Source organism: Danio rerio, chromosome 15 (assembly GCF_049306965.1).
Source record: "Danio rerio strain Tuebingen ecotype United States chromosome 15, GRCz12tu, whole genome shotgun sequence".
In the NCBI taxonomy this organism is placed as follows: Eukaryota; Metazoa; Chordata; class Actinopteri; order Cypriniformes; family Danionidae; genus Danio; species Danio rerio.
Genome location: NC_133190.1, coordinates 36,572,839 through 36,596,958, shown reverse-complemented (window position 1 = coordinate 36,596,958; position 24,120 = coordinate 36,572,839). Strand labels below are relative to the sequence as shown.

General features: G+C 32.8%; 2 protein-coding genes across 6 annotated transcripts in view; one reads left to right on the top strand and one right to left on the bottom strand.

Moving 5' to 3' along the window:
• Positions 1–576: 576 nt before the first annotated feature.
• Positions 577–12,628, bottom strand: tmem106ba (transmembrane protein 106Ba). Its single transcript, NM_200362.2, has 8 exons — positions 12,543–12,628; positions 11,473–11,661; positions 8,707–8,770; positions 8,449–8,608; positions 8,213–8,353; positions 4,743–4,792; positions 4,576–4,629; positions 577–1,666 (listed from the first exon to the last, which is right to left on the bottom strand). Exons 2-8 carry the CDS (start codon positions 11,651–11,653, stop codon positions 1,546–1,548), a joined length of 771 nt encoding a protein of 256 aa, NP_956656.2. The 5' UTR covers positions 11,654–11,661; positions 12,543–12,628; the 3' UTR covers positions 577–1,545.
• A 1,827-nt stretch (positions 12,629–14,455) lies between these two features.
• lsr (lipolysis stimulated lipoprotein receptor) overlaps positions 14,456–24,120 on the top strand; it is a 25,848-nt gene continuing 16,183 nt past the window's right edge. For 2 of the 5 annotated variants that reach the window (XM_005157632.5, XM_005157631.6), the window contains exons 1-4: positions 14,456–14,633; positions 18,457–18,783; positions 21,038–21,157; positions 21,860–21,916. In XM_005157632.5, coding sequence (XP_005157689.1) covers positions 14,594–14,633; positions 18,457–18,783; positions 21,038–21,157; positions 21,860–21,916 — 544 coding nt within the window. In that variant the 5' untranslated portion in view covers positions 14,456–14,593. 5 annotated transcript variants of the gene reach the window in all.

Sequence of the window (24,120 nt, the reverse complement as noted above, 5' to 3'; positions counted from 1 at the left end):
TCGCCTAATCACAACACAACGCAGAGTAAAGCGAGGACCGGTCACATATAGTAACGTATATTTACCAAATATTATTCTGTTAGAAAATCTGGAATCTGGTCGTTCAATTCACCTTTAATGATGTCCAAATTAAGTTCTTAGAAATGCATATTACAACTAATACATTTTGATTAAAATCTACCAAATTCCTTCATGAAAGATGTTTTTTTTTACTTATTAAAGATATCAATAATTTTGATACATCAATGTATTGCAACATGTTTGCTATTCCTACAAATTTAGCCATGCAACATAAGATCCAGGGTCATTTATAAGAATACTTTGAAAATTCTATAAGAATTTTCCTTGGCAACAAGATTGGTAAATGTATTGAGGTGCACCGTAAATATGCTAGAATAGTAAAAATATCCAAGTTAAACTTTTTTTCTTAAGCTTGTTAAGAGTGCATATTTTATTAAATATGTAATTTAAAATATTATTTTGAGGAGTTAATTGGTTGAACAGTAAACAAATACTAGTATGAACTAGCTACAAAATTGTAATTAATTGTCAATGCTTGAAATAATTTCACACAAATGTCATCAAATAAATTTTATTTTTGATAAATTCGTCATTTCAATTAAATAGCATCCAGAAACAAACTGATTTAAAGGTGCCATTCCAAGAAAAAGCTAAAACATTAAAGTGAACAGAAAGATCAAAGTAATCATAGATCTACACCACCACCAATTAAAATAATAAGTTTTCAATATTCAATAAAAAAATAAAAACACTAATATGAATGAACAGAAGGTCATTTCTTTATTTATATACTTCTTTATTCCCCTGTTCTTACTACTGCTGCGGAAATTGATTTTATTGTGACACCTAATGTTCTCATCTCCAATTAGATTTTTTAATTAAAACTTTTCTGAAATATGAAGGGAGTTTAGAATTCATTCTAAGCATTTCATCACAACGGAAACAGTGAAATAAATGACATAATCTTTGCAGTCCAAGAGATTTAAAAATCCACAGTATTGATTTACAAAATTCACATTAACTGATATTTTCTAAAAGATGCGTCAGACAGATAAAAACAGAGGCATTAGTGTTGATATGTTACTAACACACTCCAGAAAGCCTACCAGCTCTACAAAGAGCTAAACAACAGAAGGATTTGAATTTAAGTTGCAGCACAACACTTAAAATCACAAACGCTGAAAGATTAACAGTAAAATAAAGGAGTGAAGTGAAAGTGTTTTGAGTGTTTGCAGCTCAGCGTTGAGTTTTCTGCAGCTGTCATCATCCCTTCTCCCAAAATATACTAAAGTGCTTCTGTCTATGCAAGCAAAACCTCCAGCACACTTCGGGAAAAACAACAACAATAATGATGTGGTAGAAAAAGCCTCAACTCTCTGACTGAATCTCGCTGATCGTTCCTGACGCTGCCAGCCTACAGCACTGGTTTCATCTTCTGACTTTTTAAAAATACTCAGGAGAGGTGGTTTTTAAACAGCACAGGATGAACATTAGGGTTTGTGGGTCATGTGGAGGGCAGGGGCATCACTGTATGACACTTGTGTGTTGATGTGTAGAGGTGGTGTTTGCGCCGCAGTCCACATACAGGTACTTTTCCTGAGACACCTGCTCAGCGTGGCCGAAATACACAGCAGTGACAGTCATCCTGCAGAAACACAGACTCTTTATTAGGATATAGTCTCAAACTGATATATATATATATATATATATATATATATATATATATATATATATATATATATATATATATATGATATGTTATATATTGTTGTGTATCTAGAATGAGTAAACAAACCCCTAAATTCTGCTAAATGATTTGCAGGGCATTAAACATTTTTGTTTATATGTGTGGCCCTATAATACTTAATTTGTCACAGATTTTCAAAACTCATGGCATGATGTGCTTCAATTCTTGTTTTTTCAAAAAAATGTTTTTTCTTTGGTCTTAAGAAGCATTAGGCTTGAGAAATCCTGGAGTGACTGATTTGTGGTTGATTATTATATTGTAAAACAAGCAAAGCAAACAAAAAGAGAGAAAGGAAAAGGAAAAAAATACTAACAAACCTGCAACTTTTTAAAAAACAAAAATTCTATTTTAAAACAAAGCAAATATAAAATGTTTGCACACTGATACACTGCTGAAAAGATGTTTTACTAATAGAAAAAAACATACAAGGTCACATCAATACCAAAACCTTAAATAAATAAAATAAAAAAGAACTTAATAAATGCCAATCAGTACCAAAACCTTAAAAAGTAAAAACATACAGATAAAAATAATAAACTTCTCTACAATTTTTAAGAAATACAAAATCAATTCTTGACCTTCCAAAAACAAACAAACAAAAACAATAACTACAACTTAAATAAACTGCAGATAAATACAATAATAATACTAAAATACAATACCATAATACATGAAAATAAAAAATATATATATTTGATTTTAAAGAACTAAATCAAAACCTAATAAATCTAATAAAAAAATGATAAGAATTTAAATAACTGCAAATCAATATAAAATAACCAAAAGATGATTAATAATTTAATTAATGCAGAGTAGTTGACAGCACAGGTTTCTTCTGTCTTTTATTGTTTTTGCTGCCTCCACGAATGACATGGAGCAATCAGAGGAAATATTTATAAATTTTCAACACAAATCAGATACAGCATGTTATTAGTATAAGAACTTGTTGTTGTTGTTTTTTTCTGCATTGTGTTTGTGGATGTACACAACATTTTGTATTATTAAATCCTGACAACATTAAATTGAAATGAACTATCCTTTATTACACGAACATTAAAATAAACACAATCAGCATCAGGGGCCTGTTTCAGAAAGCAGGTTAAGTGAAAACTCAGAGTAGTTTAACCCTGAAATGAGACAAACTCTGGGTTTTCCGTTTCAAAATGGCAGGTTTGTTAAACTCGAGAAAGCAGGGTAAGTCAAGCCTGTTTCTAAAAGAGAGTTAACTTTAACTCAGAGTCAGTTACCGTGGTAACTTACTCTGTGAATCTAACCTGGTCCGGAGCAGGTTTTATTCTCTAAACTCTGAGTTTCTGTCGGTCTCCTCCCCTTTTTTAAAGATGAAGCGGCATTTCTCGCATTAGTCTTACATTTCCACACACTTATTTTAGAGCTCATTTTGGAGATGTGCATAAAAACGATTGATGGAAACGTCATGATTCACATAACTTTTGAAAATACGCATAATATAACAAGTGCATAACTGAGTGGGTTAAACTTTTATTTGATAGATGCACATAAACTACGAAGTGCACTTAAATTACAGTATGTACATTAAAAAATGGTTTGTTAGAGATGATGATAAAAATGTGTGTGAAAAAACAAACCAGCAGACTGAGCACACTGTAGAACATCTTAAATGGTGTTTTAGTCAATCTAAAATGCATTTACTGTTTCAGTATTAGTGTATATTATTAATTACCTCCGAGCTTCTGGAGTGTGTCAAGATCTCCGCGTCTGGCTTCAAACGCCCCCACGTGTTCATTGTGTGTCAATTGTCTTCTGAGGCTCAGGTACATTAATTAAATAAAAAATCATGGATGCAGCTTCTTCTACCGCAGTGATTCTGTTTTTACTGTTGATATTTGGCGCAAGTTAATCAGGAAGTGACGATTGTGTTCTCTTCGACTGTTTGGATAAAAACGCTGCTTTATTTTTAGGCGTTATTCCAGTTTTGCACAAATTATTGTAATAGCCTATATTTTGATGAAAACACAGCTATTGCCTACATTTTTGTCACACACAGAACAAAGTCACGTACGAGGCTTGTCCTTTTTTTTTTATCATAAATAATTAGCTTAACCTTCGACATGCACTGTTACTAGATTAATGGGATTATTATTCTGTCTAAAAATTATTTTATTACTGCTTACCTTCTTAATGTTATATCAACCTCTATCACTTGATCAATAAAAAGGCAGACACAGAACAAGTGCGCCGTTAAATCTAGTAAAACTGATAAAAGTGTATAAAAGTTTAGAAAAAAGTATAAACGTCACACATTACATTACTTATTTTATTATACTTAAAATGTTTAAATACTTAAAATTAAAAATTAGGCATTAACTTGAGCAGCTGTTTTCCCACGCTGTTTCTGTTTCACTGATGGTTGCTTCATTTTAAATATATACGCTCATATTTGCTATAACTTTGCATGAGCACATCAAGTTCAGCCGGAGAAAGAAATGCTTATCTCTTTTTTTAAGATGTTGCCATGGTCACTCGTAATATCTGCGCTCTATTGATAATGCCTTTTTATAGTCACGGTGCGCGCGCTTAACTCTGAGTTGGTCTACTCAAAGTTGATTGACCCAACTCAGATCAGCTATTCTGAAACCGAAAACTCAGAGTTTTTAATCTCTCGGTAAATCAACTCAGAGTTCAAGTTTAAACTCCGAGTTGTTTGAACCTCCTTACTGAAACAGGCCCCTGGTCTATTGGAATGTTTTGTTTTTTCCATTCTGTTTATTTGCATAAACTGTTTATTTCACTAAACAAAATCTGATTTTCCCATAAAAAATACTTACCGCATCAAAACAACTACGTTATGCACTTTAATTGCCTGCATGGTACAGTATTCACTGTAAAAAAAACAAAAAAATAAAAAAAAACAATCACACATATTAGTGCACTGTATAATCAACTTTCTTTATAAAAGTTTTACTAATGTAATGCTACATTGGCAAATACTTACTATATGTAGTTAATCTCATTGGCTATGGTGGTGGGAACGGTGTAATCAATCTAAAAATGAAACAGTGACATGCTTGTTATCTAATATTTACATGGAGAGGAAGTCAGATACAGAGTCATGTGACTAACAATAACTTACTGGGAGGAAGCTAAACACTTTATGTGTGTCATAGTTTTCTCATTATGAAAGTTTATAAAAATAACAGACTGGAATATTTGTATTATTCACTTTGTAATACTACACAGTTTAAAAATAAATAAAGCTTTTCAGAGCATAAGATAATTCTTTTTAAAACAATAAAAAAAATCTAAATAATTGAACACAAAAAGTAATTGAATAAAAATGCTCATACACATACAAAAGCTCTTTTGAATTCTTATTATCACAATATAATGTTAAATATATTATACTATAATATATACATAATTGTTTTTAATTTTATTTCTAATTATGCACTATATATATATATATATATATATATATATATATATATATATATATATATATATATATATATATATATATATATATATATATATATATATATATATATATAGACACACACATTTTTTATTTTTTATATACAACAGTTCTGTCTGGTTCTTGAATCTGATTGGCTGATAGCTGTGCGAAATATGCTAGTAACAGCACTAGTCCCACCTCTTCACCCTTCACCCCTGTGTATTACTCCGCTCACATACAGCAACAAGCAGAGTACACTCTACAGTTTGACAAATATTTCTGCTGTTGGACATCATACTGTACTTTTAAGGCTTTTTATTTGAGAATGTAGTTGTTTATATTGTAACTATGCAGTTTATTTATAAAGATAGTGCCTATTTTAAAATATTTATAATTTCTGAGAGACAGCACTTCAGCGGCCATTAGTCTGTCATACTGAGCTGACCAAAGATGGTTGACGTTGTCTTTCCACAAGATGACCCTTAGAAGATTAAAACTAAAATTTCTGACTACAGCTGATGAAATCATTATTAAACTAGTAAGTGATATTCTAAGTCGATCTCTCTCTTTTGTATGTTGCAGTGCTGTATTGTAGTGTATTGAGTGTGAGATGAGACTCGCATTTCAGAAATCTGTGCTGTGTTGGCAGAAAAATGCCTGCATGCGTTTATCATCTTCCTTATTGCGAACACAACAGCAGTCTGGTCGTGATTGTGCTGCTTTTTTCAGGGTTAATTATTATGATATCCTGACTGCAACAGAGAAATACTGTAGATCAGTGGTCACCAAACTTGTTCTAGGAGGGCCGGTGTCCTGGAGATTTTAGCTCCAACCCTAATCAAACACACCTGAACAAGCTAATCAAGGTTTTACTTGGTATACTTGAAAAATCCAGGCAGGTGTGTTGAGGCAAGAATCCTGCAGGGACACTGGGCCTTCAGGACCGGGATTGGTGACCCCTGCTGTAGACTGTAATACTGTAAGGAGATATCTCTGTAGACTGATAGGATTTCATGTCACATTCAGCCTTATAATCTTAAAATGTGAGCAAAATCACCTGTTTTGTCATCACTTTAGACATTATTCTAGAGAATCATTCAAACACTAACTCTAAAGTGACGCTGGTGAATTAGTAATGGCTGCTGCTGTTCTGACGTCAGCTGCAGATGTGAATGAATGGCGGTAGGAAGTAGTTTTTAATACAAAAGGGATTTTAGACTCTCCGTGTTTGATTTTCTTTTTTATATACATGATTGTACCGTCAAGCTTTTGTATAAATGCAATATCACACTTAAAGCAGTACGATTATGGCTGTAAATCAGCACGGGTAAAACACTAAACCTCTTGCCAATGCACGCCTCCCACCAGTGCTCATAAACAGCCATATCGCACTGCTACTCATGTGATGTATATAAATTAGTTTCTTCTGGATTTTTTTATCAAATAAATACAGCAATGGTAAATGCAAGAGATATTTTTCAAAAGCAATAAAAATATATTTTTTAATTTCATATATATGAATCAAAATAAGGCCATCAAAACAGCAGAATTCTGATCTAACTTACATTTTTATCCTATATATCATAATGTGCCCTGTTTAATTATATTGTTTTCACGTAATTAATAATAATTTATTACCCTGACTTACCCCATTTATCCCAGTAAACCATAACAAAAATACAACAAAAACCTGTCTGGGACATTTAAAACAAGAATCATTTGATGAAATATTCAAATAAGTGAAGCATGACAGTGCAGCCTCAAAATACTAATTCAATGTTATTTTACTTCATACTTTGCCAATATCCTTAAATCACCTAGGGTTTTACCCATGTCTGCGAAAACTTTTAAAAAATTATAATTTAAAACATAACATACAGTTGAAGTCAGAATTATTAGCCCCCCTGCCCCTGTTTATTTTTTCCCCAATTTCTATTTAATGGAGGGAAGATTGTTTCAGCACATTTCTAAGCATAATAGTTTTAGAAATTTCTAATAACTGATTTATTTAATCTTTTTCATGATGACAGTAAATAATATTTTACTTGATATTTTTCAAGACACTTCTGTATGGCTTAAAGTGACATTTAAAGGCTTAACTAGGTTAATTAGGTTAACTAGGTAGGCTAGGGTAATTAGGCAAGTTATTGTATAACGATGGTTTGTTCTGTAGACCAGTGGTTCTCAAACCTTTTTCATCAAGTACCACCTCAGAAACAATTTGTCTCTCCAAGTACCACCAAAATGAAAAAAAAGCAGCTACAACTCTGCATGGTTAAAAAAAACGTGGTAGATTTCCTTAGAAATATAGGCTATATGTCACATATGGAATATTATTTACATAATTTCGGTAAATTTTGAAATGTGTGTAGCATGTACATGACATATTTCATTCCTCCATGTACCACTAGAAGGAAGCCTACGTACCACTAGTGGTACACGTACCACAGTTTGAGAACCACTGCTTTAGACTATCGAAAAAAAATAGCTTAAAGGGGCTAATAATTTTGTCCCAAATTTTTTTTTCAAAATTAAAAACTGCTTTTATTCTAGCCGAAATAAAACAAATAAGACTTTCTCCAGAAGAAAAAATATTATCAGACATACTGTGAAGATTTCCTTGCTCTGTTAAACATCATTTGGGAAATATTAAAAAAAGAAAAAAAATCAAAAGTGGGCTAATAATTCTGACTTCAACCGTATATTATGATAACATATTATTTTCTACATCTTTAAGCACAGAGCAAAGTAAATATGTTGTTTCATTTTTACATACATATACCTGTTACGCTAAATATACATTATTCTAATCACATTTAAACATTTTATTCTCACTAAAGTATTTTTTAACAACAAAGCAGACACTTATTATACTTTTTACAATTAAAAAATATTTAATGTCACTTTTGTAAATGTAACTGTATGTAGGCACCAAAATGGGATTCAAATGATAAGAAATATAATGAAGTCACTGTAGTGAATCTAAAAGAATGCAGTTGAACACATACCTGTCGCATATCCAGAGGGATGATGGTGGTGACATTATTAGCGACAGAGTTTCCAATCACAGTGTTGTATAACTGCACCTGTGCTGTGATGTTGGCCAGCTGTATTGGATAGAAATTATTGTTGGTGATATTGAGGGTACTCTGAGAAGGAGAAAAAATACAGATGTTTAACAATAAGGCATAAAGGGTCAGACTTTACAATAAGGTTTCATTAGTTAATGTATGTACTAACATACCGTGATGTTTAGATATACTTTATGTAGGTTGTGATCATATGTGACGTAGGATGACTTCACTCCAGCATAAGAGACGTTGATAGTCCGAGGGAACAGGAAAAACACAGCCAGACCAGAAAGTAGCAGACACAGAAAGACTGATATGGACACATACAATGTCCTAGGATGGTACAAAAAAAAGAAGAAGAAAAAACAGCCATACAATATTTATATTATATATTCCATGGTGATGTGTAATAGATATTTAAATGAACTTACGTTCGTCTTGGCTTGAGCCTCTGGTCGCTGTATGGTATTAAAGCAACTAGTTGGTTTTCTTGATCTGAGAACAATAAATTCAGGATATTAATTATTCATATTACTTCAGATTAGTCCCTTATTTATCAGGGTTCGCCACAGCGGAATGAACCGCCAACTACTCCAGCATATGTTTTACACAGCAGATGCCCTTCCAGTCGCAACCCAGAACTGGGAAACACCCATACATTCTCGCATTCACACACACACACTCATAAACAACTGCCAATTAGTCAATCTAATTCATCTATGGCACATGACTTTGGACAGGAGCATGCGGAGGAAACCCTCGAGTAACATGCAAACTCCACATAGAAAAGCCAACTGAACCAGAAAGAACCAACTGAAACCTGTAAAATGTGAACGCTTTCACTTCAGACACTAGTTGAGGGGGATCACGGGACTGATCATGACGCGAAGATGACCATCACTGACAGATGGAGATACGGCTGCGGGGAATAAACGGTTCATTTTCACAATAATACCACACAACCCTGTGCTGTGTTTGTGCCAGTCATTTTTTTCTGATGGCTGATGCAATAACCTACGCTGCAACGCAGGATTCGTTGGCAGTTTGCTATTGAAGGAGCAGTAGAGACTATAGGACTTTGTCAGACTTTGACAGGACTTTTTTCAGTAACTTTTACAGTTCAAATTGACCCGTTTCTTCTTCCTCCGGATCATAACATGTAAGTGTCATTAAAATTGTTTTCTCGTTTTGTGAAGTTTGCAAAATATGTGTTTAATTGTGTTTTATAAGTTGTTTAATTGTGTTTATAAGTTGTTTAGTTTATAAGTTTAAAACTTATAGCTTGTGATCACTTTGATTATAGAGCAGTGCTTATCTCTCAGGTTAAATCTGTTCACATATCAATCAAAAACTATGTTAAAAACGTGACGCGTGTTTCTTCCTTTACCAAATTAAATGCGTTTCTGAACTTGCGATCCTCTGCCATTTGCCTTTGCGATGGCCTCCATCAGCTGTTCATCCACGCGCATCGCGGTCAATTTACAAAATAGTTCAACTTTTGTGAAGATTAATACTGAATGTGTGCCGTTATTACTCAAGGTTAGGATTAAGAGGAGAGTAATATGCTGATGTTAACCTGCATTGCTTTATTGCACGCATGCATTGGGTTCTCACATATTTTCTGCTACTTCATACTGTAGCCGTGGTGAACATTGTCAAAGTAAACTAAATCGTCACTTCCTGATTAACTGGTGCCAAATATCAACAGTAAAAACAGAATTTGCTGCAGTATGAAAGGCTGCGTCAATCTTTTCTACATCTAATAAATGACTTGCGCCTCAGAAGGCAAACTTGACACACAGTGAATGCACAGTGTCGTTTGAAGGTGTCAGACGCGAAGCACAGAGGCTCTTGATCCTGGAGGTCATTAATAATATAATAAGACTAATTTTTAAGCGGTAAGGCATTTTAGAATGACCAAAACAACATTTCAGATGTTCTACAATGTGCTCAGCCTGCTGGTTTGTCCATTTACACACATTTTCATCATCACATGATCTCTTATAACAAAATCACATGACCTTTTTTACCGTGCATACTGAAATTTGTGTGGTAAAAGTGTTTCCATCATAGTATATGTGCATCTTTTCTTATCAAATAAAAAGTTTATCCTACTCAGTTATGCGCATAATGCGCATTATGAAGTTTCCATTAACCGCTTTTTTATGCGCATGTGCAAAATGTGCATAAAAATAGGTGAATGGAAACATGACTAATGAAAGTGTTTTTTGACCTTGAACGCATATCAGTCCTTTATAATGCAAAATAGGGGTTCTTTTAATACTTATTATAACACAATTATTAACAATTGTTTTTCATTTTATTATTGTCAGTAATGAAAATTGCCTCTTAATTTTTAGGGGTTTCCCCCACAAGTCCTTAATTTTCTACTCTTTTTCATTTATTTTGAACAAAGCATGAATCAATTTCTGAATTCTCCTGTAACGATAAAAATGTATTTACTGTCACTTTAATGATGAATTTATTGTGTCCAGTCCAGATATAAAAATCATACTTTTTTCCAAACTTTAAAATATTAGTGCATCATTGTTTGCAAAAATATATCAAGGAACACTAATAATGATTTTTAAAATGCATCTTAAGTGCCAACTTAGGAAATTAGACCGATTTCTGTCATAATTCATAAGACATTGAAGGCATTCAGCATTGACATCACAAAAACGAAATGCAATTTTTAAACTCGTATAACATACAGTTAACATTATACTTATATCACTTAAAACAGGGGTGTCCAACGTCGGTCCTGGAGGGCCGGTGTCCAGCAAAGTTTAGTTCCAACCCCAATCAAACACACCTGGGCTAGCTAATTAAGCTCCTACTAGGCTTTCTAGAAACCAACTTGCCTCAACACACCTGCAAGTATGAGCTAAAATCACGTTTGGACGTGCCTGACTTAAAACTTATATCACTTAAAAAATACAATCTCAATGACCAGTTAAAATCTCGAAAGATATGTAGTAAAATGTTATGTGCTGTCATAATGGCAAAAATAAAATAAATCAGTTATTACAAATTAGTTATTAAAACTATTATGTTTAGAAATGTGTTGATACATTAGAAACTTTCACAAAAATGCACAAATCTTAATTGTTTTACACTTAAGACCACAACTATATATTGTATATTACAATTAGTGGTATGAAGTAACGGATGGAGGTAGACAATTCTGGTCTTACTTCTTGGTATTCTTCCTGTCCCTTGACAAGTTGGACAGGTGATGCTGTCTCTTCCTGTGAATTCGACGTATGGAAACTGTGAAACATCTTCTTTATCGCCCTCGGTTTCAGACTTTGAGTCTTCGGTCAGTTTTTTCTCGTCCTCTTTTTGCCTTGGCATGGAAAACAGAGACTTTCCCATGTTTGGGCCTACATTGAAAAATGGAATCATCCATAAAATTGCATTGCAGTGCAAGTCATAAAAGATCATCTATGTGTTCTTTAGATAATTGAGGTAAAGATGGGACGTTTAAATGTTCTCCTTAATGAGTTAATTTCAGAAAAGTATTCTTTGCATATTCTAATTAGGGAAATCAAGTTAGCTGCCAATGACTGTCAATGTAGAACATAGTTCACAGTCAATTAAATAGTGCTAATGTTAATTTCAAGTCCTACTTACATGAGATTTTAGACCGAATATTCAAAGTACTAAATAGGAAGCATGTCACAAATTGTTACTCAAGGAATGTGCGAATATAAAACCAACTTTACCTCAATCTGTAGATGTAGCTACATGTTTTCATGAACATGAACATAATATACATGTGACTTGAGCTATGATCTGCTATTTTATAATGTATTTTAGCCTAAATAAAGTATACAGTACATTTTATTAATTATTGTCGTTTAATACATTAAATTTGTTAGTCTTTTCTCAACTTAACAGTATTATTTCACAACTCGTGGATATAATAAACCTGTTAATGTTTAATGGTAAACAGAGAAGCAAGATATCTACACAACCTCCGGCCGACATTCTAGCACGTTTGATCGGATACAATACAACACTGATGGTATATATATATAAACACATTACCCTGAATTTACATTAATTTAGCTGCATCGATGCATTTATATTTAGCTAAAGTTACATAAAGAGTATTACTAACACGCACGCGATGTACATGGAGATTGTGATGTAACAGGCCTAAAAACTGGTCAAGTACAATACGACATTGCTGTTATAAGGTTGTAAGTTCAGGGTTAATGTGAAAAATAAGGTGACTGGAATATAAGTAAATGTGTTTTACCTTGTTTTGAAAATTCCTCCCGTGTGTTCGTATAATACAGTCGCTACAGTGTCGTTACTCCCAATCGTGGCGTGTTGTATTTTTCCAACAAGCCCCGCCTTCTGACTTAATATGCGACACTGTAGTCGTCGTGTGATTGGGCGATAGCTATGTACGTCAACGTTTAAAGCCAATCATATTGCAAAAGGCGGGATTTGTCAGACGGCTATATCTAAGCCACGCCCCTCGTTTGATAGTGCAGTCTCAAAGGCGTGTACATGTGTTTTGCTTTGGCTTTTATTTTATTTATTTGGTACACATTTATGAAACGACTATTAAAGGTAAGTATTCGATGTTACACAAATGAAAGTAAAAAAGTATAAGGAATAAAACAGCAAATCAACAACTACAACTAAAACTACTTTCCCATGTGAGCAGGTGTGTCTAATAGAATTACATACAGACGTATTACATTTGTATCTGGTGATTTATTTATTACACAAGCATAACGACTAATACGGGTTTTATTAAATATGCTGAGATAGCTTCTTAGATTTATATTGTATTTGTTAGAATTTACATATTTTTTAATATTACAGTGTCTGTTAATGTACTTCAATAATAAACATTTCAATTCAAATCAATAAAGAAATAGTAATAATTCAAAGAAATAATAAAAATTGGCTTTAGTTAGTTTCCCATATAGATCGTGTAACATGATATGTGGTAATATCACACATTATGCTGGGACAGGAAATAAAGAATTAGAGTTGAACATGTTTAAAGTAACAGAACCGTTACAGACTTTCATAGCAAGAAAACAGTTAAAACTTATAAAACATGTGCTTTATTTAATATCCTGCATTAATTCATATAGTTTTCTTATTTATTTATTTATTTATTTTTTGTTTGTTTTTCTATCTCATAGTCTTTCTTTTGATTTGCCTGTATTTCTTTAAAAATTGTCACTTTTCTCGTTGAAAAAAAAAACACTTGTATTATTTGTACTATTCTTCTATCTGTTTATCTGTTGCAATTGCCTGTTGGTATTGCAGTAAATAAATGTATAAAGAAATATTGCATATATCTATTGTTTACACAAATTAAAAGCATAAATTAATTATTTGTGAATAACTTGTGGTACATACAAAAGTGTCTTGCCTTCAAATAGGCTTGAGGTTAACACATCACAAAATTATTTCCGCTGTTTCAAGATCTGCAAAGAGAGTCAACCTTAATTAAAAGTAACAACATATCATTTGCTTGAGGATATCATATAGCATGCTAAGATTTTTTTTTGTTGTTTTTGAAACATGACAATAAAACAATTTTAGAATAATTAATTTTAACATATATTAGAGAAAAATATCTCATATATATTTGAAAAAATACTAGTATGCTAATTTTTTGTAAATACTATAATATATTTAAACATATAGTAAAGTTAGAAAATACCCACACACACACACACACACACACACACACACAAATAAGTAACACACACACACACACACACACACAAATAAGGAATAATATTTTGTTTAAGTTTTAGCAACTAATAATGTTGGCCTTTGAGAATTTAACATGCCTGCTTTGAGTAGATATGAGCTGTTCTAGGTTAAAACCAAAACCTCGAATCGTGTCAATCATAAACTCGGCCTTCTTAGATTGGCAGTGGACTAAACCATTTGTACTACAAAAGGTGGATTACAGGGCGTTGTATTACTAAAGGTTTTTCGTTGTTCTCCTCAAACTGGATGCGCAGTCGCGGAAAACTGTTCTTTAGCATAAAGTGTGATTATTCAGGAAGCAAAACAGATTTGTAACACTCCACATTTTTAAATTTGCAAACTATAGTTCTCATTCGGACCCCTGTAATTTTACGCGTATTGTGTTTGCAGCGGCCTGTTGAGCTCACCTGAGTTTCGGGTTTCACTGCGGTAGGAAATGGAGGACGCACCTGCCTGAGAAAACACAGCTGCTTTATCGACAATTACACGGACTTTCTCTACATACTTTTGACGGATCGTACGCTTTTAAAGCTCTTATGTTTTAATAGATATCAAGAAAATATGTCGCTGGGTGTAATATTTACCCTCCTTTTGTTCACAGGTATGGGCATTTCTTCTTTTTTCTAACCTAAGCTAATTTGCGATTAGCATGGTTTACTGTTTTGACTTCTTTGTCAGTTACATTTGCATACCAAAGTATCACGCTAATCATATTTTAGTTTATTTATACATGTAGGCCTATACAAACTTTATGTATGGTGTGTTTAATAATTTACAACAAAAATGTCCAATAGCTCTAATTGAGCATTGTCGAATGGTCGTTCACAACTTTTAATCCCACCACTACTTGTGGAAATCACCATGAATGGCAGATATGAGAGCTTCCATTTTGAAATATACCACAGGTATTTACACATTGTGCAATGGTTTCAGTTTGTCTTATTTGGATTTGCTTGTTGTTCAGTGGAGGGTAAATGTGGATTGTGTGGGAGGTGGTCATGTCCCATTCACCGCAAAATGGTATCGGTCGGACAGATGAGTCACATCCTCTATCATGAACCACCATAAATGACACTGTCCTACAGACTGATGCCATAATGTTCTTTATTGAGATATAGTTGGTGTTATATTCACTCATTTAAGGTTAGACATCTTCTTAATAATATAGTTTCAAAAAATATTCTTAACAAAATCTAAATAGGGAAATCCTAGTAACAGCCAATGACTATCAAAGTACATTGTTCACAGTCACTTAAATAGTGCTAATGTTGTTTGAAGTCTTTCTTTTGATTTCACACCGAATATTAAAAGTATGGTAAACAATATAGGGACCATGTCACAAGTTGTAACTGATCGAATGTCTGAATATAAAACCAACTTTACCTCAATATTTTCTGTCACCTGTTTGAAAAGTTTGCGAACCCTATTTTAATAATCCCAGTCAGTGCTCAAGTGGCCTGTTAGGGTCTTTCTAAGGTGAAAGGTGTTTGTTTTCAAGGTGTTATTAAACTGTTTTGCATGAAAATACTGTTTTATTATAGCTTTTGTGAAAGGCATTGTTCATTGAACAGTTTAAGTGGTTTTCCTAACAAAGGGAATAATACATATTATTTAGGCATGATATGTGACATTGTATGTTTGCTTCCTATGTTGTGTATGCAAATATACAGTTTGTTTCCTACATCACTGTAAAAATAATTGAGGTAAAGTTAGTTTTAAATTCATACATTCAGACTTTCTTCTTAATAATATAATTTCAAAAGCATATTCTTTGTAAATACTAAATTCTTAATGGTGAAATCATATTAGCAGCCATTGACTCTCAAGAGTACAACATTGTTTACAATCAATAAAACAGTGTTATGTTGTTTTAAGTCATTCTTACATGTGATTTCAGACCCAATATTCAAAGTACCATGGTAAGCCATATAGGGAACATATCACAAGTTATCACTGAATGAATGTGCAAATATAAAACCAACTTTACCTCAATTAAAAAAAAGATGGGAACATGAAGAAATTAGGTTAATTTATTAGTTTTTACACATTTAAGTGATTTGAGCATAAAACAATTAATTTGTCTCTTAAAAAGCTCAAGAATTACGTTGTTTCATCTAATTTTAAATAAGTAGTAAGTAACAAGCAGCAAATGTATTTTTTTGAGGTATCTTAACTACTAAAACCCTCATCAAGCATAATTTTACCAAAATGTGGGTAAAGTATATAAAAAATGTAAAAAGTTTAAATTAGAGGTTGGGCTGTGCGATTTAATCGAAATCGAATCGTGATTTGAAATGCTACGATTATCTAATCGTGAGAGGGCTGCGATATGAAATGTAGTTGTATTATTTAATTTCTCCTACCCAGAGGAAATGCATAATTGAGTGATGAGTGTCTTGCTAAAAAGTCATTTGAAAGTATTGCCAGTGACACGAAATCTTGCAGCAAGCAACAGTAAAGTACGATTTTAGAGTATTTTCAGCCATGTTAGTTTGAGTGTTCTGTATTTTTATTATTATAAATTTCTTGTTTGTATAATAAGCTGTGCTATCTCTCTAATTTGAGTTTAGCTTGTTTACAGAAAGTTTAGGTTATTTTATTTGTGTTTACTGTTTGCTCTAGAGAAAAATTAGTGTTTCATTTCTGAATATTAAATAACAAACTTGAATAAGTGTTTAAATAAGTTAATAACTTTTCAGTTCCTTTTTTTCACTCAGTGCATTTTAGCAGTAAGAAGCTACGATACAGATTGTTAGGCTGAAGCTTGACTACAAAATGAAATCGCTAATCAAATGGAAATTTCAATATCTGTCAAAAAAAATTGCAATTGGATATTTTCCCCAAATCGCACAGCCCAAATCAGAGGTGCCCAAACTTTTTTTTATGAAGGGCCAAAAACCAAACTTGATTGAGGTTGGTGGGCCAAAGCTAAATATACCAAATAGTATTAAATAAAGTTGCCGTGGTAACTTCCTATTTTAATAATATGTAAAAATATAAAGAAAAAATACTTTAATCGTATTAATGATTGTTTTTTTTTTTTTTTTACGTTTTGTACTTCTTACAATGAAAACTTAAACAATCTCGTTTAAAACAAAATCAGTTCAATGTTTTTCTTTTCTCTTTAGTGAAATACATGTGTCTTAATAGTGTTTTTAGCAATGTGTTTTAGCAAAAAAATGTTTTAGGGTTTCATGACCCTTTAAAAAATCGTATTATTTAACAACATTTAATTGAAACATTTAGTTTCAGTTTTGCTTTTTTTGTAGCTCAGCAATTAAACAAACAAACAAACAAAAGGTTATGTTACATTAGAAATAACAATCTCTGTTTGAGGGATTCGCCTTTCCCATCATATGTCCCCATCTGATTGGTTGGCGGGCCAAATCAAAGGTTACCATGGGCCAACTTTGGCCCATGGGCCCTAGTTTGGGTATCTCTGGTTTAAATGAGTATATACCACAAAACATATACATACATGCGTGCATACATAAATGCATAATGTTATCGCTTCTCTGGATTTGTATACAAAGGGCATGTAATTTGAGTTAAATGCAAATTTGCAAATCTGTTTTAACTGATAATGTGTCTTCAGAATTAAAATTTTATTTGGACCTGTTATCTTTTTCTACAAATAAATGCTTATATTATCAGTTGTATGTCGTGTATGATGTGTAAGTTTTGTGTATGACCTTACTGTGGACGGCAAAGTAAGAATCTCATTGTACAGGGAAACGTGTTTCCTTACTGTGCACATGACAATAAACAATTGAATTGAATTAAATACTTTTAATGATGCGTTATGAGTATTTTATAAAATAACATTTTACTCTTATCCAGAGAAACAATATTAACCAAAGTTGACTTTTTTAAGATGTCAGGCTATGTTTATATACTGTAGTTTTATCCCATGTATTTAGTTAAAAAAATACTGAAACATTAGTTAAACCAACCTATCTCCATGAAAATAATGATCAAACAGCTAATGTCATGATTTACAGGTAAAACATTTATTACAAGTTATGACATTGAATGGTCATTTTCACGAAGACCACTGTTCTTGCTTCCTGTGCATGTTAAATGGACCTACTGTAAGCCTAGAGAAGCCACTTATTATTTGAAGAGACCAGACCAAAATGACCTGTTTTCATACGGTTCAATTGGCTCACATGATCTTTTCCACATGTGGTTTTTCTTAAGAAATATTTCTTTACAGAAAGTCTCAGTGAAGACTTTTCATACTGTAGGAAATACCCTCTAATGCATTGTGCTTGTTTGTGGCTTGAATTGAGTCTTTGCTATTTCCTGAAAGCTATTTTAGATGCGATTGGATCTTCATTTTATGTCTTGAAGCGAATGTACTAAATCTCCCTGTTTCATTCATATCTTGATGTTGATATATTTATGTGTTTTTTCTCCCGCAGGTGTCACCACAGGCATCAATGTGATCTGTACTTATCCACGCTATGTGGTCATAATGTTCCAGCCAGTGACGCTGCGTTGTGATTTCACCACCACATCTACAACCCCTCCACTGATCACCTGGAAATACAAGTCCTACTGCAGAGACCCGATTCAGGCTGCGTTAAACCCCAGCAGTGCTGACAATGCCATTGCTCAGTCCAACCCAAACTACAATCCCAACATAGAGTGTGCAGACAGTGCCAGGACCGTTCGCATAGTCGCTTCCAAACAAACGGCCGTCACGCTTGGAAAAGAGTATCAGGGCCGTCAGATCAGCATCACAAATAGTAAGTAAAAAAAGATGCATCTCACTTTTAAAGCAGTTCTCTGTATTAAGGATGCATGATACCATATTTAAACCAATCCGATTAGGGCTGCACAATGTATAGTTTCTGCATCAATATTGCAATGTGCGAATCTGCAATAGTCACATCACAGGAAGTCAAGTGAATTTAAACCATTTGAAAACAAAAAATGATAAAGTTACCACTTTTATGAAGATTAATTATGTTTATTTATCCAGTGAAGACTGTAGAAAGTGCTATTTTACACTTGATTATTGAATTTCTCACATCAATACTGTTAGACTCCACCAAAACACTGTTTTTTTTTTGTTGTTGTTTTATCTAGGGCTGCACTATATTCGACAAATTGGCATTGCGATATTTAGCTTGTCTGCAGTATATATCGCAATATAAATATAATTTCACAAGATAACTTATAACTCTATTTTGAATGAATTCATAATTTTACATTGATTGTTAGTATTTTGTAGACCAGTATCTGCATAAAATACTATATAATTTAATTTGATTGTTTTCTGTGGAATCAGAAACAGTATTGAGGTACAGAAATTCAATAGTATTATACAATTAAAATAGCACTTTATAGTGTATAGTTTTCATTGTATAAATAATGAAATGCAATAAATTTTGGTTTACATTCCTTTATAACCCACTCTATTGGAGGGTTAAACTTCTGTGATGACCCCACAAATCACGTTCTGTGATTCAATTCAACTGTGATGCTGATCAACTATAATCCCAACTTGACATTGCTGATTCACACTATGATATCGATGCTAAAACAATATTTTGTACAGACCTAGTTTTATTTTTGTTCTCTTGTTTTCATCTGTGATTTAATTTAATTTATTTTGTAAATATTATTAATTATCATCAATGCAATATACATTTTTATTCGAATGTTGTACATTTTATGCTGATGCTCACTCCTCATAAAAAAATCCTCCTGATTAATGTTAAATTAAAAATTCTGTTCAAATAGTCATCTTGTAAATTTTTTTTTCATATCGCAAAAAACTAAAAAATTTCATCAGATTTTTCCAATATCGTGCAACTCTAAATTGGATACTAAATGCTAGTGCAGTTTTTTTTTTTTTTTTTTTTTTTTTTAACAAAATGACAATAATTTTGATAATTTGAAGTAGAAACCCAAAAAATAATACTTGTATACAGTACAGCCCTCATAATACAGGCTATTACATTATAAAGAAAAACAACTACTATGAGAAATATGCCCTTATGTGTCAAAATACCATTAAAGATGAAGTTACTGGATGTTTAGCAGTAAAAGCTATGAGTGTTCAATAAAAGTGATTCTAAACGTATTTAGTGGTGAACAACTAAGTGATTAAGTGTATTGTCAGATGTTAGACATCTTCTTTTGTATTGTTATTATTAAATATACATTTGTGAAAAAAATAATATTGTATAGAAGTATAAACCAGTGTGTAACTGAAGCACTTGAAGCATCATTTGAGTCATGGTGCTGCTTTAAAAACTTCAGAAAACAGGATTTCAATATGTTGTGGGTCTGTCAAACAGATCATTAAGAGTTTTCTTTAATTTCATTTACTTTCTGCATGACAAGCAGTTCAAAGACAAAAAATGCTATATTGAAGCTAATATACTATCTGAGTATTGGATCGGCATATGTAATATATATGTAATATGAATTTTATGCATATATAATCTACGAGATTCATCCAGGCAAAATTAGAAGAATTCTATCTGAATAATGGCCATGCAAACATTAGTAAACCCAATCATTTTTTTAAGAGAAAAAAAGGTTATAATTAACAGGAAATATTAAGGAGGCCATACAAACTATTAGATTTAATGAAATTATTACAAGTTGTGTATTTTTTTTGTTATTATTTAGCTTATTTTCATTATTTGTTTTTTTAATACTGTAAATGGGCAGAGTGTTGATAAAAATCTATCTGCATTATTAATCTAAGATATTTTTTGTGATATTTATGAATGTAATATTTAAAAAAAAAATGATTCCAATTTTAGAACACAGAGCATACAAGGGCATTAACAACATTATTTTAACATCAAAATAAGCACAATATAAAAATAAAAATAAATAATATAATTAGTAAAAAAATCTAATTTAAGGCTTTAAAATAAACTAAATTTAAGGCTTTAAAAGAAAGTAATATTATTATTATTATGTATCTAGGCATCTACAAAACCCTCATTGTTTAAATGTTTTTTTTTTTGTCATATAAAGATGCAGACCTTAGCATTGTTCAGACTGCATGGGGTGACAGTGGGGTGTACGTCTGCTCTGCTGCCTCAGCTCAGGACCTTTCGGGAAATGGAGAGTGTTACACAGAGCTCATTGTGCTTGGTAAGTGTTTATCTTATTATAAACAAACTCGATAGACACTTAAACATGTCAGATGCAATCACACACCTCGGTCAGATTGAGTTGTGATGAAAGATGTGTGGAGTAATGGCCTTGTAGTTAGTAGTTTAGTCATTAATAATTAGTATTTGTTGTATTAGTATTACTATTAAATCTTTATCTGTTTGTGTGTCCGTGTGTGTTCATATTTATTTATTTTTCACCAGTAAAAACTTCTGTTTGCTTGTGAAGGATTCAAGACTTATGAATTAAAGGGATAGTTCACCCAAAAATGAAAATTACCTCATTATTTATTCAATATAGTTTCTTCTGTTAAACACAAAAGAAGATATTTTGAAAAATGCTGCTTGCTGGCACCTATCCACTTCTATAGTAAGAAAAAAAAACTATTATAGTCAATGGGTGCCAGCTACCAGCGTTTTTCAAAATATGTTCAGCAGATGAAAGAACCTCAAATAGGATTTAAGTAAAGTGTGAGTAAATGAAAGCAGATTTTTTTTTGCAGAGGTGAACTATCCCTCATCATATACATGCTATAGAAAACAATAATGTATTGGCAAATCCTAATATTATTTAATGGCATCATTGTTAATTAGTAGCAATAGTATTAAGTTATTTTTTTTCTTAAAAGGTCAATGCCATAAGGCCTTTTTCAGTAATTATGGCTTTGTCTTTCTTTCACAGAGAGAAAGTCAAATACTACAGACCTGCTGCCTGGCATTGATTTACTGATCATGGAAGGTAGAATAAATGCTTTTCTCTAGAGCTCTGAGCTGTACTTGAATCCTTCACCAGCCTCAGTCAGGTCTTATTCACTTGCGCACTAGGCTAGAAAAACAAACACACTTTTGAGGGACTGTGTGTTCAATATGCCAGTGCTGTATGTTGTGTCATCGTTGTGTCCTTGAATGTTGAGCGTCCCAACAGATAAAGCACTGAAAGAGAGAACAGCATATTGAATGAACTCTTTCAGTGTCTTGCAGACTTGTTTTTATTTGTGTGAAATTAAGCATGTTGGCCAGATGCTTATTAATATCCATCAATTTCAGCCTCGTAATAAACCAGCAATCATCCGCTCAAAATTATTTAAAGATCCATTATTTGGTAAGCAGCCTTGGGTAGTTAAAGAGATAATTCACTCAAAAAAAATTTATTTTGTGTCTTTTCTTCTTCTCTTGATAAGATAAGTTAAGATATTTTGAAGAATGTTGGAAACCAGCTGACATAAGCCCCTTTCACACATACAGACCTGACATCTTTCTGGAAAGGGGTCATGTGTGAACAGGCCCTTTTTGAGAATACCGATATATTCGTTTCAGCAATTTTTTCTGGATCGTTGTAACATTACCGGTAATTTGCTGGAATGCTGCTCTGTGTGAACGCAGAAGGAAGATTGCCAGAAAGAGTGCATTTATGTATCCGCTTGTTAAGTCGTGACGTATGGAATACTGTTTCCGGGTCCAAGCGCTACTTATTTGAATTGAGATAATTTTTGTTTATGACCACTTTTTTGTCTTATGACACGTTAAAGTGAAGTTTATAGAAAATCATAGTCAACAGTCTCTGGACTTGCTGAATCGCAAATACCAAAATGTTAACAATTTATTTAAAAAAAATGAATCACTTACTTGCCATCAGATATTAGGCATGAATATGTATATTGCGATTGTGATTTCTGAAATTATTACAGCGCTTTGTAAATGTTTATTATTACCACTTGTTGAGTCTCCCCATACAGTTTGATAAAGTGCTTGGACCCAGAAGCCGCTTTGTGTGACGTCACACTTAAAAAGCGCATAAAAAAACTTTATCGTGAGACGTCTCCTCTGAGCAATCAGATCTAGGGATGCTCAAAATAATCAATTAACCATTAACCGAAAGGGTGCGTTTGTGACCGATTAATGCTATCAGTTAAACGATTAAAATCATTATTTTATATATTTTTAGTTTGGCTGCATAAGGGGCCGATTGAATGCGCCTTTGCGTTAAGAGGGGCATCTTTTGCACGCGGCTTATCCCAGAGCAGCAGTTTGTGTTGTCAAGACAACTACAGAGAGCTTTTAAGGAGCATGGTTTCCGCTACATTCATTCTTCCATGGCGGGGAACAAAATGCATACCGCCATGGCTACATTACCCTTTCAAAACATTCAGTTATTGTTGTTGTTGTTTTTAATAGCGGATTATAATCGCATCAAAACATATTAAAAGGTAAGTGGATTATAACAGCGCAAACTTTTCGGTAATCGTATAGTGCTGTGGGCTATTGTTTAATCCTTTGGGGTTACGTGCTGACTGACAGACAGGTGCGCGATGCTATTCGTGAGGTCAGCAAACACGCAGAAGCTTTCAGTTAAGATGAACACAGTTTCTATAGTTATACTTTATTTATAGATAAAGTATGACTCTGCATATAATCACTCTGTCTTGCTGGAGTTTATAGCCGTTTCGCTTTACTTCAGGACGCATTAATGTCGCTCTGAAGGTCTAATCACTGTTTTAAGTTATCCAGAGCTGTATGAATGTACAAATCTTGAATATCATAATATTATTAAATATTACAATTTAATCAACATATACTGCAACACTTTTGCACAATCGATACCCAGCTGATTCAGTCGTTTCATAAGAGGACCGCGCTGAGCAAGACATACTTAACTTGCAGGACGATAACGTATAACCCGTGCCTACAGACACATTTGCCAAAGAAGCAAAATGGAAGAAGAATATTGCTTGAAACAGACGTGTTGATGCCAAAAAAAGCGCTGATGTTGACCTGGATCTGCATCATAAACGCAACAAATAGGCTTTACCTTTTATTTTACAGCTTATAAAGCATGTATGCACATTAATGCAATATCATATTTAAACAACAAAACTGTTTACAAAATTTCAACATATGCGCGCATGTTGTTGTCTTTTCATCACGCAGCGCGCACTTGAGCCG